This window comes from Pleurodeles waltl, chromosome 8 (assembly GCF_031143425.1).
Source record: "Pleurodeles waltl isolate 20211129_DDA chromosome 8, aPleWal1.hap1.20221129, whole genome shotgun sequence".
Lineage (NCBI taxonomy): Eukaryota > Metazoa > Chordata > Amphibia > Caudata > Salamandridae > Pleurodeles > Pleurodeles waltl.
The window spans coordinates 312,842,801-312,859,711 of NC_090447.1; the positions used below are offsets into that span (position 1 = coordinate 312,842,801).

General features: G+C 41.2%; 1 protein-coding gene across 1 annotated transcript in view; it reads left to right on the forward strand.

Moving 5' to 3' along the window:
• Positions 1-417: 417 nt before the first annotated feature.
• C8H3orf52 (chromosome 8 C3orf52 homolog) overlaps positions 418-16,911 on the forward strand; it is a 100,687-nt gene continuing 84,193 nt past the window's right edge. Inside the window, exon 1 of the mRNA XM_069204149.1 lies at positions 418-666. Within this exon, the coding sequence (XP_069060250.1) occupies positions 565-666 (102 nt within the window). The 5' untranslated portion in view covers positions 418-564. The remainder of the gene's footprint in view (positions 667-16,911) is intronic.

Below are 16,911 nucleotides of genomic sequence, written 5' to 3' on the forward strand. Positions count from 1 at the left end.
AAAAGAAAATACAGAATTTGGGATTGCGGTGCTGTACTTGTGAAACCCATGAATCCAATGTTTTTGCCTCAGTTTCCTTAGCATAAAGTTAGCCCATTGCTCAACAAGGAACGACATTTCTCACACATTAATTTTACAGTAATCTAGTTGTTCGTAACTTTTAAAACTTGGCTGAAACCGCGTAGGAAGAGAATGGTGTTGTCAGACTGGAAATTCTAGGTATGTGGAATTTGGCTTTCGATCAGGGAAGTCAGTCCTGTTCTCGCATGTTTACCGAGCCTCGCTTTACCGTCTGCCCGAGAGATACGCCGCTGACCACTCCTTCCGTGAAACTTTAACCTACTGTACTGAAAAATTAGCATAGCTGCTAATACAGTCACACGGAAGTGCACAGGCGCTCAGCGGGTAATAGCGAGGAGACAGGAGCTGAAAATGTACTTTTATGTGCTTCTATCTCCTTTCTAGTTAGTTTAAGAGTTGAATTAATCAGTGTCCTTTGCGGAATTCAAGGATCAAACGGAAGCGGCATTTTATTTGTTACGTGATTTTTTTGGTTGCTTGAAAATGGGATCTACTAGAAGTGAAAATATTGAACTTTCTCAGCAGAGCAGAGGAAACTCCGAGACCAACTGTGATGTCATCGATTCCATGCTTCCTGGAGATGAGGTAGGGCGCGGCACCTGCTTTTTAAATAGCGAAATGTATGTTTATTTAGAAACGCCGCCAGAAAATTGCCTTTCCTGAGGGATTTTATTTAAGAAAAAAAACATACCACCGGTCATTAATTGTGCGTCGCCGTGCTAATGATGCGAGAATGAACTGCGTTTTAGCTCTTTTCTCATGGAAGTCTCACTCCTATTTCAGCCCCCCCCCCCCCCTTTACTTTTTAAAGCCAGCCACCCGATGAACGATGTCACAAAATATCTCAAAACCCAAGCTTGCGTCATTAAACAAAGGAAAATTCTAGAATGCTTATTGTTGGCGGTAGTTTATGTTGTTTGGTTAAATAAAACTGGCCCTTTCTCTTCTCTGTAGAGCCTTTTTAGGTTGATGTGTTTTGTGCCTACACTGGTACACTGTCCAAGTGGTAAAATACATACAAGCTTAGTTTTAAGGGGGTATGTGCTGTAAAAGAACGTTAGCTCATTTTATTTAGTTTTCTTCTTGCCTCTCTAGAAAGCCTGTCTGCTACACTCCCATAAATTATTAGGGTGATGCCTCCCCTTTTCTACCCCAAAAAATGCATTTAGTCATTTTTCCCACTCCAGAAAGGTACGTACTTTGCCTTTCATGTGAACAATTTACACATTTGCTTCTGTTAGGAAACTGCCTACAAAAGATATCTGAATTTCCAACAACTTGCAAGCATGTGCGTGTTTAATTTAGCTTTGAAGGGTCCCACGGGCACAAACTCCCACAATTCTGTCCTTAACACTAAACGCGCGCCGGACTTAGTCAGTGTCATTGTAATTCGCAGTAAGTACCACTGATAGGGGTTAAAAACAACGATATGTTACATTGTGCCAAGAAACCACTTAGAATGAAGATGTGCTAACTACAGATGCTATGGATGCAAATTAGATAATGTGAACTCATTACTGCTGAGCACATCCAAATCAACCCTTAACAAACTTCAGGTCCTACAAATATAAGTTGCTAGGGAATTCCTCACTTGGCAAACGGAGCATTCGTTTCCAGTGGCGCCACAACTTGAGAGGGGGGGGGGGGGGGGGGGATGCAGAGCCACCAGATAACCTGGACGGAGGTAAGCAGAGAGTCCGCATTCGAGGTTCCCTTTGAATTCATTTCCGTAAAGCACCTGCTGTGTGATCAGATTCAAAATGACCCAATGCACGCATCCTTCAAAACCTCCAGCTAATGCTTTGATAAAAAGCATTTGATATCTTCAGTATTCCTTAGAACAGTCTCCTAGACTGTCTTATTTGGGTCCAGGAAACTTCAGAGCAAGATTTCTTAAAGGTTTCCTAACACAAATAGTTGTAAATACAACATTCCCCTGCTTTCTTTTTAAACTTTACAAATATGTTAAAATGTGTCAGAATGATATGGAGTTCACAAGAGATACACAGGCATTCAGAGCTGGAGTTTTAAGAAACAATTACAGTTCTTACTAGAGTTTAGGAAAATCACAGTATATAGGGCCAGATTCTTAAAGCTTTGTGGGCATGTAAAACAAACTTGCATATGCAAAAATACCTTACTCATGAGTGACAATCTACTTTTCTAATTCGGAAAAGTTGTTTTTGCACTCAAAAATGGAGTTACTCAGAGATTTTCATCTGAATAAACCTGTGAGCAGGGATAGGGAAAGGGTGCTGGTTGGCAGATATGCCCACTATCTTACACCTTTGTTAGTATTTGCAAACTTGTCTCTGATCTCTTCTCATTACGAAAAAAGTAGGACTGTTACTCGTCAAGAGCAGGAGTAAATTACTTTCCAGAATGGGAAGAGCGAGGGAACATCCCTGAAATTGGTGGGTACGTAGGGGTCGGAGCTTCTCAAAAGAGGACAAATATTTTCACACTTGAGTAAAAAGTTAACAAATCATTTGCACTTGCACTGCCCGTTTTCTAGTGCAAAAATATTCAAGCTCGTATTTTTAAAAAAGTGTTTCCTAGTGTACATCTGCAAATCAGCCATTGTCAAAGTTTTCCAGGTGCTAATGGGAAAAAGTGCGAATTCCCAAAAGTCTAATACCTACACCATTCTGAGGTTGGAAACCTGTAGATGTAGATTCCTGACTTAGTGCAAATCAGGTTCACTAAGTTCACTTAGAGAGAGACACGCAAATCTAAAATCTTTCCTATTTCAATAGGTACTCCACAGGTAATATTAATACAATTGCATAGCAACAAAAGATAGTATTTTGTGGCCTGTAATTTTACATTATTTTTAGACCTATGCCATTAGCCTTTTCCCTAAGTGTTAGGAACTTTACAACCTGTTCAGTGTTCAATGAACCCACTCAGTTACTTACAACTCTTACATAATACTAAACAGTTGCTTAGAATTCCATGGCTTATCTTCCAAACCTTGGTGTTGATAACCAGAGTTCTTTAGTGTAAATGGGGGAACAGGAAGATAGGGTTCAGTGCACAAAAATGTATAGCAATGCCCAATGGACGCGCACGTATATTTTGTATAAAATTATGACTTTTTACTTCATTCACAATATCCCTATGTGAATACCAGGGATATTAAAAAACAATCTAGAATTCCATGTAGACAATTGTACCTCATATCAATCAATCAATCAAAAATGTATTGTTTTAGTGATTTAAAACCGTAACAATATTACAAAAATAACTTTCCTTAAAATGAAATTCAATTAACTTAAATTAAAGGCCTATAATAGAACACAAACTCATAGCATACGGAAAGTGAGTCACTGAGCCAGTTGAGCCCAATTCTACTTAATACCAATTAGAAAGCTAGGCCGGTACATAATTTGCCAATAAACCATGGCTAGAATAAGTATCCGTGCCATCAGGAATTAAAAACAGAAGTAAATGGTAAAGTTTGAAGATAAAATAAAGAAAATATTAAAATTAGGAAAGACAAGATACTTTAGGTGCCGCTAGAGCCAAGATGTTGACAAATTTACAGTTTAGCTGTGGGTCACATGGATTTAGGGAGGCTACTAGGGCTTCCGTGTAAGGCCGAATGCCCCTGTTGTTGAAGCTTCTCTTCAGGAATTGCAGCCTGAGATGTCTCAACTGGAGGCAAATGCAGACAACGTGAATAAGATCTTCCTCATGGATATTGCAATGCCTGCACAACGTCCTTCCAGGATGGTGACAGGCTGGTGTGTTAGCCAGGGTTGGTATATTGCCCAGATATAAAGCCATTATACTGCACTTTATAAACACTGCAAACAGAGTCTAAAGCTAGGTAGCAGTGGCCAGTGTGGTGTAATGCTTTAAGACCATCCAAGTATGAGAGGGAGCACTACATTTGATGTTGTCTTCAATCAGGGAGACTGATTTGGTAGCCTGTTGGTTCCCTTTTTGAAAGCATCATATGAAATGCCAGCCTCCCACAATTCTTTCAAACACAATTGATTGATGGAAGCGTTCAGGTATTTGTTGTGGGCTTATTGCCGGTCATTTTGCAGTGCTGTTCAAAGGGCATTATTCAGAATGTCTTGTGCCCGAATGATCTTGTACCAAATCCTAACAGCTAAAGCTCTCCTGGCCAAGTCTTGCCTTGTAAGGCCAAATTTTAAGCAGAGTTGCGCTAGCGACATGTGTAGGGGAAGGTTAAAAACTCATCTGAATGTATCAATCTGTATTTTATCTATTGTCGGATTATCCAAGACTCGCATAGCAGTGCTGGCGTAAGTGAGTGTGGGCAGTAGTTTTGAAGTCATGACTGTTAAAAGTGGATGGTAGGCGGGCCCCTCTAGCCTCCTAGCCAAAGTGCTAAAGGCATGTATTAGGGCTGAACCCTTCCTTTCAATGTACGTTTCTGCTGCATAAAAGTTCCTCGCTTGCCAAAGTATATGCCCAAATATTTGTATTGTGGACCAGATTCCAGATGGATGTCATTTAACACCATTCTTGAGGTGCATCTTTTCCAATTGCCCATTATCATTGTTTTTGTTTTAGTTACCATAATCTCCAGATGATTAGATCTTGCATAGTTGGCAAGTGCATTAATTGATTTTTGTAGGCCTACCTTAGTTTGGCTAAATAGCACAGTCATCAGTATATTACAAGCGGGTGAGGCGGAACAAATCCAGCCAAGGTGGATGGGAATGTTTTTCATCCAGGATGGATGTGAGGCCGGGCATGAAAAGGTTGAATAAATATGGGGCTAGCACGCAACCCTGTTTTAGACCTAGCTGTGTTGGAATCCTCCTGGACAATCTCGTAACATCTCTAATTTATTTTTGGACCCACATATCTGTTTAAAGTAGTGTTATAGCTGTGAATAAAGAATCTGGTAATCCCCAGTGTTTCAACTTGCTCCACAGCACCTCTCTATTAATTCAGTGCAAAGCAGCTTTCAAATAAATGAAGCCAAGGTGTAAATACTTTTTCTACCAAATACATTGGTCAACCAGGAAGGTGGTGGCTAGGATGTTTGTTATGGTGCCCACACCTTTTCTGAAGCCAGTTTGGTTTGGAGGGATAATGCTATTTTTGTTTGACCATTCTATTAAGTCCACCAGAAGCAGGGACAAATATTATTTAGCCTCAGAATCAAGCAGGGCTATAAGCCTATAGTTGGCAGTGTTTGCCCTGTCACCACCTTTATCTATTGGAATTATAATAGATCCTCTCTAACTTTTGGGTATAGTTTCGCTTAGGTGGATTTCCTGAAAAAGCGGTCTAACAACTCTTACCAAAACTTTGAATCCTCCTTAAAAATTGCTTGTGGCACGCAGTTGAGCCCCAGGGCACCATCACATCAACCCTTGCATGTGGTTTTGTGGACTAAGGGTGGGGAATATCTGCAGTCGTTCCTCACTAAGGCTGAAGAACTACTGCCAAAGTTCATATATCATGGATTATATGAGGCTTGAGCGCCAGAGCTCTGATATTTTATAAAGAAGATTTCAGTTTCATATTCCACCCACGCAGACTCAGTAACAATAGAATGATTTATACTTATGCCACTAGAATTGAGACTATTAATGATTTCCCACAGTTGCCTGGAGTTATTCTGCTTGGCACTGAATATTATTTTTGTCCAAAAGAGGTCGCTTGCCACATTCTTTTCTACCCACATCTGCTTCCTGTAAGCCTTCTTTACACTTATCAGTTGATCCCACAATAGAAAATTTGTCAGTTGGTCTTTCAAGCTGGTTGCTAATTTCCTGTTCTCTTTTTTAAGTTCAACACATTGTTTTGAGATTCAAATACACCCAGAAGTGTGATGGGATGGGATGTGTGCTGACGTGCAGACGAAATACGAGAGTGCTGTAATAATTTCGTTCCAAAATCCCAAGCATCTAATAAGGGTTTCTTTACTCTCAGACTGTTGGTCATTATCTCCTTGGTCCGAGATGCTAGGTTTGCTATGGTGTCCATTGACCACCGCAGTTGCTTTAGGTTTGCAGTTTCAGTAGTTCCCACTTTGTCTGGAGCCCGTGAGCGCTTAGGGGTTGCAATAACCGTTGTTAAAAGCTGGAACTAGTGATCGCTAGTGTGGTGTATTTAATTGCAAAACACTTCACCAGGGGGATCAGAGGCAAGGATAAAATTGTATAATCAATAATCGATCTCGACTTAAGGCCATGGTACTTGTAGCTTGGGGAAAATATCCTTAAGATATCTGCCATTCAGAACCCTCAGTCTTGCTGGTGATGGAACATATACTGCTTGAATCCTTGTAATTAGGGATATTAATGCTTCCAGTTTTTGATTAATGCTTGCGATGTGCACTGCAATTAGTTTCATTATGTCGATCTGTGCCTCTAGTTTAATCCACTGAAATCAGAACCTCAATGGAGGACTGCATATTAGTTAGTGAAATTTCCCACCAATGCATGATTGTTTGCCTGATGCTGTTAAGGACTTGTGTGTGATGGGCAAGCTGAAGGACGACAGTGGGCTCTGCCTGTAATTTGCGTCTTGGAGGACTGAAGAGGTCCTTGTACTAGAGCTTGGTTTTAGGAGATGAATTAGGGGGGATTTCCAGAGGAGGAGGTTCTCACGTTGGTCCCTGCCATGAGAGGATTTATTGACCGGACATGATTCCTCGTTGGTGAAGTAATGTTAGTTCCTGATTTAAGTAACTTAGACTCAGTAGAGATTTGACAGCGTGGATCAGATGGGAGCGTTGGAGCTTTGCTGTCATCTAGATGCATTGCGTTGACTGCCAAGGCTTGAATAAGATCTGGGTTGCTAGAAATCAAAAGCGAACAGGACCATGATCCCTCTGAAAGCGCCTCTTGTCCCAAATTAATGTCTACAGGATCATAGACCTTTTTACAATTGGACTCCAGGATTAAACCTTGTGGATTTTCTTCATTGGAGTGTTGCAGTTTGTTGCTGTATTTACTTTATTTCCCAATACAATAGCGGCGGCACACAGACACACAGGCTGGCGACGTGGCATGAGGGTGCAGCTCCAGAGGGTAAGATCACAAAACACAGGCTTGAACTGGCCAACCGGGAACTCCCCCAGCAATGCAAAACAGAAAGTACAGCAAGGAGCCCGGGCCAGCAGTCTGTGGCTGGCAATCTGCGGACACACTTCAGTTTTCTCACCTTTTTTGCACATCCTCTGTCTGCCCTCTGACCCAACCCAACGGGGGTACCTCAAACCGTGATCGATATCGGCTCCTCTCCTCAGCTCCTGTCTCCTTATTCAGCCACCGTCTCCACTCCACTCCACGTCGGACCTCTGACGTCTGACATCATGATCCTGCTCTCATGAACCGATCCTGCTCTTGCTGATAATTCTATATTCTCCCTAAATTTTTACTCAAAAATATTGTCTGACCCTAATATAAAGGTCAAAATATTGTGATTACAAAACTATCTTGTGGGCAAGACTATTGAAGATGACTATGGGCCTCATTACGAGGGTGGCAGTCTGAGGACCGCCACACTCACATTGACGGTCCGCCTGCCCAATTACAGCTGTGTCCAACGGACCTGCCAGGGGAATGCTGTCCCCGCAAGGAACAGGGTTCCTGATGGCATGACGGCAGTTTGGCTTGTAACCAGCCAGGGCTGCGCTCAACTCAGCACCGCCTGGCTGATTACATCTCCTCTCTCTGCCAGCCTTTTCATGGCAGGGACCCTGCTGTGAAAAGGCTGGTGGAAAGCCAATGCCAGGAGGCCATGGGGGGCTGCTGCACTGCATGGGCAGTGCAGGGGACCCCCAGCCCAGCACCTTCGGAATGCACACTGTCTGCTTTGTATCTAACCAAGATGCTTTTTACAGACTACTAACTGTCCACATTCAAACATTTTGGTTGATTAAGGCAGTGGCAAGATTTTCTGCCTAAATAGAAATTTTCTTAACGTGAGTTTCATGTGAATGTGTGCTTCATTATCAAAGGTAGTGGAGGCTCAGCATTCAGTGAAAAAATGCCTGCATCCCATTAGAATCAATTATATGAATTTGTTAATTTGTTCTGACGTAAAGATGGATTCACTAATCCAGAAGCCTGTAAGTCCTCAAACGATTTCCCCTTCCCATGGTATCATAGAGAGGAATTCCTGGATTGTGTTATACGGAATGTGCACTATTGCAAATAACAGGGCAACAACAGTGTGCTCTGTTATTTTGCTTTTATAATCCACATGCATGGATGGTGTGCAGGGGTACTGCAGCACCCACGTAATAAACATGCTTGAGTTAATAGGATGACTAAGCATTAAAGACGCCTTTAACTTTTATTTTTCTTTTATTTTCATCTTATCACATTTGCTATGCATTTAAAGATGGAAGCCATATGTCAGGCTATGTCTTCTGACAAAATTGTTGCTTATTATGTTAACATTTAGATTTCTGTTTACTTTTCTTTCTCAGAAGATTTTGTAAAGTGAACTATCCGACAATCTTTCTGGGGTACAGGTAGAGTGAAAGGAAAGGCTTTAGGCTGTGATTTGTTTTCTAACACACATTTTAATACCTGTAAATACATTTTATAACTATTTTAAAACATTTCAGCAGTTAGGAAATCACAAATTAAGCACATGTCTAGTAATTTTAAGTGTGATTAAAACAATGCTTTTAATAGGATCAAATCCAAATACTTTATTTAGTGATGTGCACATGATAAATATTTCCTGAAGCCCGATTTCCACCCATTATTATTTGTGGGCTCTATAATTTTATAGTTTTATCAGTAAAGTTGCATGACCACGTGAATTGTGTTGCCATTTCAATCGAAAGTGTGCTGCCTGTAAACGACACAGTGCTACTGGACCACTCTTTAGGAATATAAATTTGCAACAGTGTGCTCCAAAATGCTCCACCAGCTACATACCATTTTTGACAGTATCTAAATTCACAGATGTAACATAGAGGGCAGCACCTCTACCCCAAAATTGCTCCAGCACCACTGCCCCAGTCCACATTGAAAGAACCTTTCTCACTAGAGCAACAATAGAGGAGCCACTGCAATGTATCAACTATCCGGACTTGATTCATATTCTATGCGCTAAATGCTCTAGCTGTCACCTAAAAACAAGCACAAACCCTGCCCTTTTAATACTCTTCCTAAAATTATGGATTTCTGAGGATTCCACACTATAAATGATGCTAAACATATCTGAAGCACTTCATAACCTCATCTATTCCACTACGTTAAGAAGAGTGAGCAAGGTTGCGTGGGTGTTCGATGTTTAAGATGTCTAACACATTTTGGTGGATTACAGTGCGAGGGTTTGGTTATTGGAGAACATGCATGTCTATGTGTAACCCTTTTATCGCCTCATCATAAATATTGCAGTAGATTTTCAAAATCTGAAATAATATCTGCTTGAATCTGAATGCATCCAAGAGGGAAGTTCAGATTGTGGGTAATGACATATGCCTAAAACAGTGAAGATTGACATATAACTTTTTCCTAGTAGGTTTGAAAGGGTGTTCCCATAAAGGGCAGACTTAAGTCAGTTTTAGTGACATTGTACTATCACATTTCTATACGAAAGATCCACGGACAACATAGATGCAAAATCAGAATATGGAAAATCCTTGCTTGCAGCCATTACTAAGGGCAGATCAAAACAGTCGGCAAGAGCAGTAGTCAATCTACATAAAAGTGTTGGCACTCCCAAAAGCTTGTAGAACATACATTGGTTTCTGGTCTCATGTAGAATCCATTATTTTAAAGTTTTAACTGTTGCTCATAAAGTAGAGTACAGAAAAGTTCCCAACCACATAAAAACAGTTTCAGATGTCAGCGTATGAGGTCTTTAAAATCCATAGTTAAAACTGCTGATTCTTCAGAAAACCTTAAAAACAAAGGCAGGTGGTAGCTTGTTTCTTGGCATAGCACCATAGCTTTGGAATGGCTTCTGGGTTATCTGAGTATAACAGAAGCACACATTTTCTGAAGGTATTGTTTTTACCTCAATGTGCTTCACCACCAGTGCCGAGTTGCCTCTTCAGGTACACTGGCTATAGAAACGTTTTAATGATGAGGATCTGTATATATTATACTTTTTTGTGATTACACCCGTGCCTTAAATATTTTGAACAAACTTAAGCTATAGTCTCTGAACAGCTCTTTCCTAAAAATACATAGCAACAAATTGTTGCAGTCTTTTTATGCTTATGTAATTAAACAATGAAATAAACGTATTTTGCTTCAAACAAAGAACTGTTTTTCATATTTGAAAAGTTAGTTGAAAAGTAAATAAAATGTATTTTGTTCCACATCTTGCTACATACATGGGCATGTTTCTGCAATATTTGCCCTTCTTCAAATTCAATTTGACCCAGTCCCTAGTTCACAGAAAGGAACAATGGTGCAAATGGATTTGCCCTACCTTTTTGAACATTTTAAAAACATATATTATATGGCCTGTCAGCTTTGAGCCAGTAAGCCCTCATGAGCATGGCCAGTAGAAAGATGTCACTGTTTCTTCTAAGGGATGGTACGCATTGCACCCTCATCTACCTCTATGCCCACTCAGAGAGCCAGTTTGACAACTGTATGCTTTAAAAAAAAAACTTCGGCAGTATTACAAAGTAAGCTGCGGACCAGAGAGGAGGTATAGCAAGTACTAATGGTAGGATAAAGATATTATTAGTTTTATTCATGGTGTTCTCCCTGGACAATGTAGCAACCCAGGGCCTGATTCTCAAATCCTCTTCAATGAGTAAGCATGTCTAACCTGTGGAAATTCATGAGCACAATACGCCTAAGGAGGTGTAATACACAACTAAGCTTAGAAAAAGCTTTTAAATCAGGCCCTACTTGTCTCGGTTACGACAGTGAGTGTGAGAGAAAAGGCAAGAGTGAAAAAAGAGAGTAGAGACCCAACAGGAATATGGTTAGATCGTGTACCCACTCACATTCATTTCCACCCAGTCTATGAGTGCTTCCACTCATTCAACACACAACTATGCAGCTACCCATTTATCCACTATTTCCTATGCAGTCATCATCGTGACACAAACACACGACAGCCAATCAACTCCATGTACAATCATCTTTCCATCCATCATGCATTCACTCATAAACGTGCATTTATTGATACACCAACCCATACTCATGCATGGATCTCTTCCTGTGGTCAGCCCAATGTGTTCATCCATCCACCTAACTACCTGATACATTCACCTATCGACCCACATTTATATATCCAACCACTCTATGCAGCTTTTCACCCACATCGATGCATGCCTTCATCGATTCATTTACACATGCAACACATCCATCACTCTACTCATTCATCCACGTTCTCACCCACATTCATACATCCACTAATATACCCTCCCACATCCATTTGTTTGTTCGTACATGAATGAATGCGACTTTGCGTGCCTCTTTGGGTAGTTACTGTGTGTACTGCAAGGTTGGTTCTGTTTGATTGAATAATTTGCTTGTTTTTCCTTAGCTGTATTTGGTTGTGTGCCTCTTTGTGCATGTATTCAAATCGATCTTATTGACTTTGGTGAAGGTTGATACCTACATTTCTTAATTGTTTGCAGTTGTTCATGGGTTTCTAGTGCAAACCTCAATAGCTCTGTAGACATCTTCAGGAATATCAGATCTATAATGCAAATGCAGTGTTAAAACATCTTTAAAAATTTAGAAGGTTACAACCCAGTATGTGGGGGAACAAGATGGCGACTGCAGAGTCTTAGCTTATTAAACCCTTTCAGGCTCTTGGTGAGGGGTGTGTTTTTACTCAGTCCTGCTCATCTGAAGATCACCTTTAAGGGTAAGACTTGCTCAATTACCTCTGAAATTAAAGCTATGGAATATCTGAATGATTTTTCATCTGTGGGTTAGGTCGCTGTATTTGGAATGAGATCTGCTTAAGCACTCTAGATGGCTCTAGTATTTATGATGGGGCTATGGGTAGCACAGTCTTGTGAGTGGGGGTGTTTGACTGCCAGTGATAATGGTGATAATTGCTGTGTATTATGCTATGCTGGTATGTTTAGTTGCTGTGTGTTTTTGTGTTCCCATTTTATTAATGTATATCTCACTAGAAAGCTGGGAAGGAGGGCACAGAGGGTGTGCTTGGGATCCATCATTCATTCCTTGGGAGGTCTGACTGCTTCAAGACTTTGGTGGGGGGGAGGGTGTTTTGGTTGGGGAAGGGGACGGTGGACAGGTTGGGTGTGGCCAGGTGTTGGTTGGGGGAGTCACTTTGGGGGTTAGGTGGAAGTGCACAACACACAAGGAGATCAGTTCTAACTGTACAGAGAAGTTACAGCCCGGTTGCAAGCCGGCAGTGTCAGCATTAGAAGCATGGTAGGCAAGCCCGATTTTTGTTTAGTTCGATCTCTGTTATGACGGGTGTCACTCAGCTCCGTATTGCGTCAGTAAATATGTGTGGGCTCACGATAGTGTTAAAAGATGCAGGGTAGCCAAAGATTTGAAAATACTGAGGGCTGATGTTCTTTGTCTGCAAGAGACACATATCGAGGGGTCCAGGCAAGATTTGTTGGACTCGCTAGACTTCTCACTGGTAGCTTGTACAACCCAAGGCACTAGAACCCCTGGGGTTGCAATATTGGCCCGCTTTAGCTGGCATCGCCAGAAGAGACAGCAGCAGCGGTTAACAGAGTTGTAAAGCGCACTTGAGGAGGCAGAGGCTCAGTTAATCACAGAGGTTTCTGGAAAGCAGGGATGTGGAATGTAATAAAATATCTACATGTCCATAGGACATGTTACTTGAAGAATCGTCTTGTTCTGTAAAAAAATCTATGTGTCCCTTTGGTGCCATGTTGAGGTGCAACAAATTATGGCAGCAATCTCATATATGAGAGCTTTGATAATAACCTCTCTGGTTGTGCCAGGGCTAATATTATAGTAGGACATGAATACTAGTAATTTCCTTAGTTTACCATTTTTTAGCAGATCTACATACTGGGGCTGGAGGTAGTGGTAAGCAAAGGTTCCAGGGTTGGAATGCCCCTTTGAATCCCTGCAATCCTACTAACTTGCATGTTTTATGGGGTTTCAACAGCTCTTTAATCTTTTCACATACTGGGAAAGGTTGGATTTTTACTCCTGACAATGGCAGAAGTATAACTTTATCCAGGGTTGAGGAAAAAAGTGGTTGGAGGGAAAGTGAACTTGTAAACTCAACATATTTTCGCATGGGCAATTCTACACATGCCGATATGCTTGTTATAAAATACAGTTCACAACTATTTTCTAGGAGTACAGTTTCCTGATTTACTTCTGTAAATTCTTGTGAATTCAGGAAATACGTAAATCTGCACAAATGCAAGTACATATACCCTGGGTGCACTTTTGCTGACTTTCTTTAATGAAGACCTTTTGTTTTTATAAAAATTCTATCTCTCTCTTTATCCATCTATTGGCTGGCTTCACTGTGAGTGATTGCAATCTGCTCTTTCAAAAAATAGGCACACTAAATAGTTTTGTTCAGTGCCAGAATCTACTGTGGGAATGTGTTTTGTTTCAGACCAAAACTTTTTTGCTTTTTGCCAATGTTTTGTGCAGCTCCCACAACAATAAAGTTTTACAAGAGCCATGTAAAAAAAAGACACGCATTGACAAAACCAAATGACTCACCATCAGTGTCAGAACTATTGGCTTTGTCAATGCTTGTTTATTTTCATGTTTGCCATGCTCTTTTTGAAACTGGTTTCACAGATTTTCCATTCTGAATAGGTTTGGAAATACTAGCATGCATTAAAAAAAATTCTGAATGATGCTTCAAACAAATGGTACCTAAATATATACAGTAACTTAGCAAAACCTGTTTTTTGTTAGTTGCATTTTTTGTGAAAATTTTATTTTCAAAGCAAAAAATCACTCGTCTTCCTTTCAAGCTTCTGCAAAAATGTGCATCTAATCAGAGAGCATTATGGGAGCATTACATGTAGCCTTATATTGCTAAACGTTGCAAACGTGTGTACACAATTTTGTACTGGAAGCACTGTCAGTAGTGCAGTACAAGCTTACAACTTGTATTTAGAGCACCCACCCTAATATTAAAGGGTTTGCATTAATGAACCATAAATACAAACTCAAACAGCTTAAACAAATTAATACAAATATTACCGCAACAGCCTACAGTTTCCTTTCCTGATCCCTAATGTGGTACTATATACTAGCACCCAGAGGGTTTGTGCTGCAAGGGGCTGGGTCTGCATGTCCCAAGGACAAAATAAATATATGAAAACTTGTTGTCCTTGACCCCAAACAATATGTCCTGGGTGTTGGGCTATAGGAGTTCCACACCCCTGGTAAAGGGCTCAGTACAAGCTGGCTCTGACAACAGCTGCAATTCCTGACATTTTGGCGAAAAGGGCAGCAGACAAGTGTTTAGTCTCAAGACGTGACTGTTATGAGGATAGTGAGCAAATCGGACATCTTTTGGCAGTTCGTTCCATGCAAAAAGCGTCTCAAAAGGATATCGCTGAAGTCAAGAATGTTCGTGGTCAATCTGTCGCAGATCCAACTGGGATCCGGTAAGTGTTTTTTTACTATATTTTGAGGAGCTCTATCGGGGGGAGACGGAGGAAAAAGTAGAGAACACTTTGCATTATCTTGGTTCAATAGCATTAGCCAGGTTTGGTTCGGAAGATTGTGACTTTTTGGATGCCCAGCAACGTTAGAAGAAATTCAGGTGGCTCTGAAGGATTTGCCGTCTGGTAAAGCAGTAGGGGGGCGACAAGATCCCGTTAGAATTTCATAAAGTGTTTTCTTCTGTTCTGGTTGAGCTGTTTCTGCAGGCACAAAATGGGCAACAGGGGCTGGACTTGTGGTCTTCAGCTAATATTGTGTTTTTTCTGAAAAAGGGAAATCCTCCACAAGATCCAGGGTCCTATAGGCCAGTCACTTCAATTAACAGTGACAAAAAGCTAAACTCCAAAGTGTTTGCCACGTGGCTAAGTCAGTTCATTGGCAGGATGGTCTCACCTAGACAGCACAGTTTTATGCCATAAAGCAGGACCATGGATCACATCTGCCGCATCATAATACTTTTTGATGCTGCTGCTGTCTTTGGTGATCCTATGGCACTGATTCTGTTAGAGGCAAAAAAAACATTTGATAGGGTATCCTGGAGTTGTCTTTGGGCAATAATGCGCTGATTGGGAATTGGGTCTAAGTACATCAAGGTGGTACAGGCAGTGTATCAGGGGCCCACGGCCAGGCTTCAGATCATGGGGGGACAATTGGGTCAAATACGCATTGGGAGAGGCTTGCAAACTTAAGTCTGGTGTATTGATAGCACCTATACTTTATCACGGCTTGGATACCAAAGTTCTTGCCTAGGCTGATGATATTGCAGTGGTGACGCCCACTCTGGGGATTGCATTGAAGGAGATAGAAAAAGAAGCCTTGAGATTTGGGAATTTTTCGGGATATTCTTTGAACAGGCATAAAACTTAACTGGTGGTTAATAAACACACTCAGCTAGCTGATACTCGTGTTGTCGAGAATGCTATTTATCTTGGGGTTAACACTGTAGCAGACGTCGACCAGATATTGGACTCTAATTTAGCCCTGATTATCGGTAAAGCTGAAAAGGTTCTTTGGAGGATGGACAATCTGCATTTGTCTATAGTAGGCTGCTGTAATGTCATTAAAATGTTATTTTAACCAGAGGTTCTGTGTATGTTTTGGGCTATTTCCCCTAGAGTTTGAGAACCAATAGCTTAAACTAATAGATGATCTCTCTTGCAGGTTTATTTGGTCATATGCTAAAACCCGGAGGGCTTTAAAATATTTTACACTTCCCAGGAATAGAGGGGTATGTATCAGTGAGCAGCAGCGCTACAATATATGTGTTCTCTCGTTGGGGAGTTCATGGAAGATTACTGAGCTAGTGGCAGAGTTACCCCTATATATGAGTTACTGCTCAGGTATGAGGCCCAGGTCTGCCTTTTGCAGTGCGTCGAGCCCAGCTACAACAAGAAGGTCCAGTTCAAAACCCTCCGGGCCATGTTTAAGATCTGGGTAATGGTGAGGAAAAATGAGGGCTTGGCATGTTTAATTTTTATACCTCCTGCAAAGAAATAGAGCATTCCCTGAAATCTTCCACGATTCCGGCATGCTTGGCTGGGAGGGCCTTGGGTTAATGAGATTGGGTGACTTCTTTACAGGCAAAGGAATCGCCTCATTTGATGACTTGTAGACCAAAGTTGTCCAGAAAGATTTTTTTAAAAATACCTACAGGTCCACTATTTTCTCTTAAGGATAGGAGGGTGGCCAAAGGGTTTTTCCAAAGTGGCTATGATTGATTTGGTGGTGTTTCAGGCTACCCAATCAGCCAAATTTATAGCGCTCTGAACTCCCTCTCACAAGACGACCTTGAGAGCCAAATGGTTAAAGAGGCTGGGAGTGGTAGGTTGTAGCTTTTTTGAGTCTCTTGAGTCAGGGCAAACTGCTATACTCTGCTGGGCTGCAGGCATAGCATTCTAAAAAGATTTTTGGGCTATATTACTCACCGGTGTAATTTGCTAAATGGGTGGGGGGGTCTGCTGCCATTCTGTGTTCACGATGCTGACATGAACTGTATGTTTAGCATCTGCCCTGCTATAGATTAATTTAAACAGGAAATCATAAAGTTTTTGGCAACTATGTTAAAAATAGTTTTTACTTCAATCCCTCAGTTTATGCTATTGGGTGTACATCAGGAGGTGGTTCCTAGCTCTGGGCAGTTGTTCATCATTGTCGCTATCGCTATGGCAGTGGTTTGCATTGTACTGCATTGGCTAGAAACCCCTCCCACACACAGTATTCAGTGGCTCTGGCTGTTACT